General features: G+C 54.5%; 1 protein-coding gene across 1 annotated transcript in view; it reads right to left on the bottom strand.

Moving 5' to 3' along the window:
- The window catches only part of CPN1 (carboxypeptidase N subunit 1), a gene marked incomplete at its 5' end in the record, with an annotated part of 8,746 nt that extends 7,133 nt beyond the window's left edge, over positions 1–1,613 (bottom strand). Inside the window, 4 exon segments of the mRNA XM_029084621.1 lie at positions 1–2; positions 4–104; positions 575–730; positions 1,417–1,613. The exon segment at positions 1–2 is cut by the window's left edge and continues 65 nt beyond it. Of these exon segments, the coding sequence (XP_028940454.1) occupies positions 1–2; positions 4–104; positions 575–730; positions 1,417–1,613 (456 nt within the window).
- Between the last annotated feature and the right edge of the window lie 1,142 nt (positions 1,614–2,755).

Genomic DNA, 2,755 nt, shown 5'->3' with positions numbered 1-2,755 from the left:
TCATAGGGGTAATTTGCCACCACTGCTCCACCATGCAGATTGGCTGAGAGCACAAAGTTGTAGCTGCTGATCCACTGGATGACAGCCAATGTCTCTGGCTCCACCTGTGAGGAGAAGAGGGACGGAGACAGGGAAAAGAGCTCAGCCACCTCTGGGCCAGCAGCTGCTCCATGCCAGGCTGCGGCGTGATCAGTCACGTCAGACTCTGTCCTGCATTTGCCTGCTTCAGCCCTTGCAGCTTCCTCCATTCTCCCCTCCGGTGCATGGAGCTGGCTCCCTCAGTGCATACCCTGCTACAGCTCTCCCAGCACAGCCCCAAAACCCAAGGCACACACATTAGCCAGCACGTGCCACCTCCTCTGCCCTGTGCATTGCAACCTCCTCCCCAGGCTGGCCGTGATGCCGGCCTCTCCTCCTGGCAGAGGTGCAAGCTGTGATATGGGGCAGGATTACTGTGTTTCTCTGCATGCAGGGGGTACAGGGATGGGGACAAGCACTGTGCAAGCCATATTTGCTTGGATGATGAGCCACTCTAAGAGGATGCTGTAGCCCTCGCAGCACTGCAGACCAGTACCTGGCTTTTCCAGTTGTCAGGCAGTGGGATGTGGTGATTTGGGCCGCTGATTTCCCCGCTGTAGTACATGAACGTGTTGAGGTCAGGGAAGTTGCGGTTTAAGTCCACTCCATTGGCGTTGTTCCTCCCTGTCAAGTACCCATTGCTGTCTGGGCCCTGTGGGGCAAAGGTGCATCACGGGGGTGAGTACAGGGTGGGCGCAGGCAGGCTGGGTGTCAGAGCGGCAGGGACCGGCCATCCTAACAGCGCTTCAGTGCCTTTGAGTTGCAACATGTGTGTTATTGCTGGCAGGAGAATAAAGGGTATTGGTGCTGACAGGGAAAGTCAATAACAGTATCTTAATTTTCCAGGGTCACGGAGAAAGGCACAAGCCAAATAAACAATTTGTCTCAACCGAAAGAGCTATGAATAAAATATCTCCCTGAGGTCTAGTGGTACAACAGAATGGGTGAGGTTTTTTGGGGGATGGACTAGAGGACTTCCCGCCTGCCCCATCCCTCATGTCCCTGTCTGCTCCTGACCGTGGCATTCAGCTGCCGCTTCCCCAGCCTGAGGCAGGGGATTTTGCAGTGACCCTTCTGTGACAAGTAACTTCTAGGGAGGCTAAGGCAGGGGTAGGAAGCATCCTCCATTACCTTCCAGGGCCACCTGGGGTAGGATACACAGCATGAGGCCTTAGCACGGCAGGTGAGGAGCAGCAACAACGGTTGAGAGGGACAAATTTATCAGGGCATGGAGAGCAAAGATGACCTCTTGCCATAGGCACAGTGAAGGGGATCTCAGAGGGATCTGAAGGGCTTTCTGCCCCTACCCAGCTGGAGGAGGCGATCACTGCCTGGTACCTGCTTGGCAGCCACTTCGTACCCATCGGGGTTCATGGAGGGCATGATGTGGATGCGTGTGTCGTGGATGAGGCGGGTGATCCGCTCGTTGCCCCGGCGGTACTCCTCACACAGGAACTCAGAGAGCTGCAGCAGCAGTTCACGGCCCAGCACCTCGTTCCCATGCATGTTCCCCACATACTTGAACTCTGGCTCCACTGGAGAGGGCAAGAGAGTGACATTATCAACTGGGGCTGGGAGGAAGAGCTAATTCCTGTTGCAGGGAGTGTGGGCAAGCCCAAGGGACCCCCAATAAATAGTGTGAAATGGCCCTTTCCCTTGGAAAGTGCAAACCCCAGTGAGGAAGAGTGGCATGGTTCTCATACGGGCTGCCCTCCGTTTTGCCACAGCATCTCTGGGAGCAGCCCAGGCTCTCCACTGGGATGCTGCTTGCCTTTGGAGCACACAAGACAATGTATTTGCAAGTGGTTTGGTCTCAGGCTGGGGCCAGGCAGCACAGAGGGACCAGGGAGCACTGGCAGGATTGCTGCCACCCCAAGCCCCAGGGTGCCAGGGCCTCCCAGCTCTGTGGTGGGTGGCAGTGGAGGGGACAGACCATTTCTTTCACCTCTGATCTTTGAGGTTTGCTCCCAGTGCCTCTCATCAGCATGGCACATTCCTGGCTCAGCATGCTTTAAGGAGATTTTCATTACTCTGCAGGACAAAATCAATCCCTGGCTTGGGGCAAGCCATGCTCCTTCAATGGAAGGGCATGGTCGCCTCTGGCTGCTCCTTGTCAGCCTGGAGAAAGCATCTGAGATAAATACGGATCAAACTGTCCTTCAGGCAGCTCCAGGTCTCTTGTCACTGACTTTTCTAAAATGAGGTCTCAAAATACAGATTTAGAGACTGCAGGCAGACATTGCCCAGAGCAGGACTCACTGCTTTGCTGAAGGAGAAGCAGCACAAGTGAGGGACAGGATACACTTTCCCAGAGAGGTTTTTAAAGCAGTTATGTGTGAGAGAATAAATGTCCCACTGCAGGCTGGAGTCAGCACTGGTAGGATGAGAGACACCAGGGGAATCCAGTTAAAAGGGGACTCGACTTTCACATGAAAGGGTCAGGACAAAACAGGGTGTCATTACAAATGTCAGGTTGCCACAGCTCCCATTGCACCAAGAATTTTCCAGCCACCAGCAGCAATCAGATTCACAGTGGCAGCATGCAGCCTTGCTGCTACACACAGTGTCATGAGAATCCTCAGGGCAAAAGGCACTGCAGCACCATGCATCGGACATCTGCTGCTTCTAAAATCCCCCAAGCCTTTGCCATGCAGGGAGGAGACACCACATGTGCATA

Source organism: Antrostomus carolinensis, unplaced genomic scaffold (assembly GCF_000700745.2).
Source record: "Antrostomus carolinensis isolate BGI_N321 unplaced genomic scaffold, ASM70074v2 scaffold28234, whole genome shotgun sequence".
In the NCBI taxonomy this organism is placed as follows: Eukaryota; Metazoa; Chordata; class Aves; order Caprimulgiformes; family Caprimulgidae; genus Antrostomus; species Antrostomus carolinensis.
The sequence above is the reverse complement of the archived record's forward strand: the minus strand, read 5'-3'. Positions and strand labels throughout refer to the sequence as shown.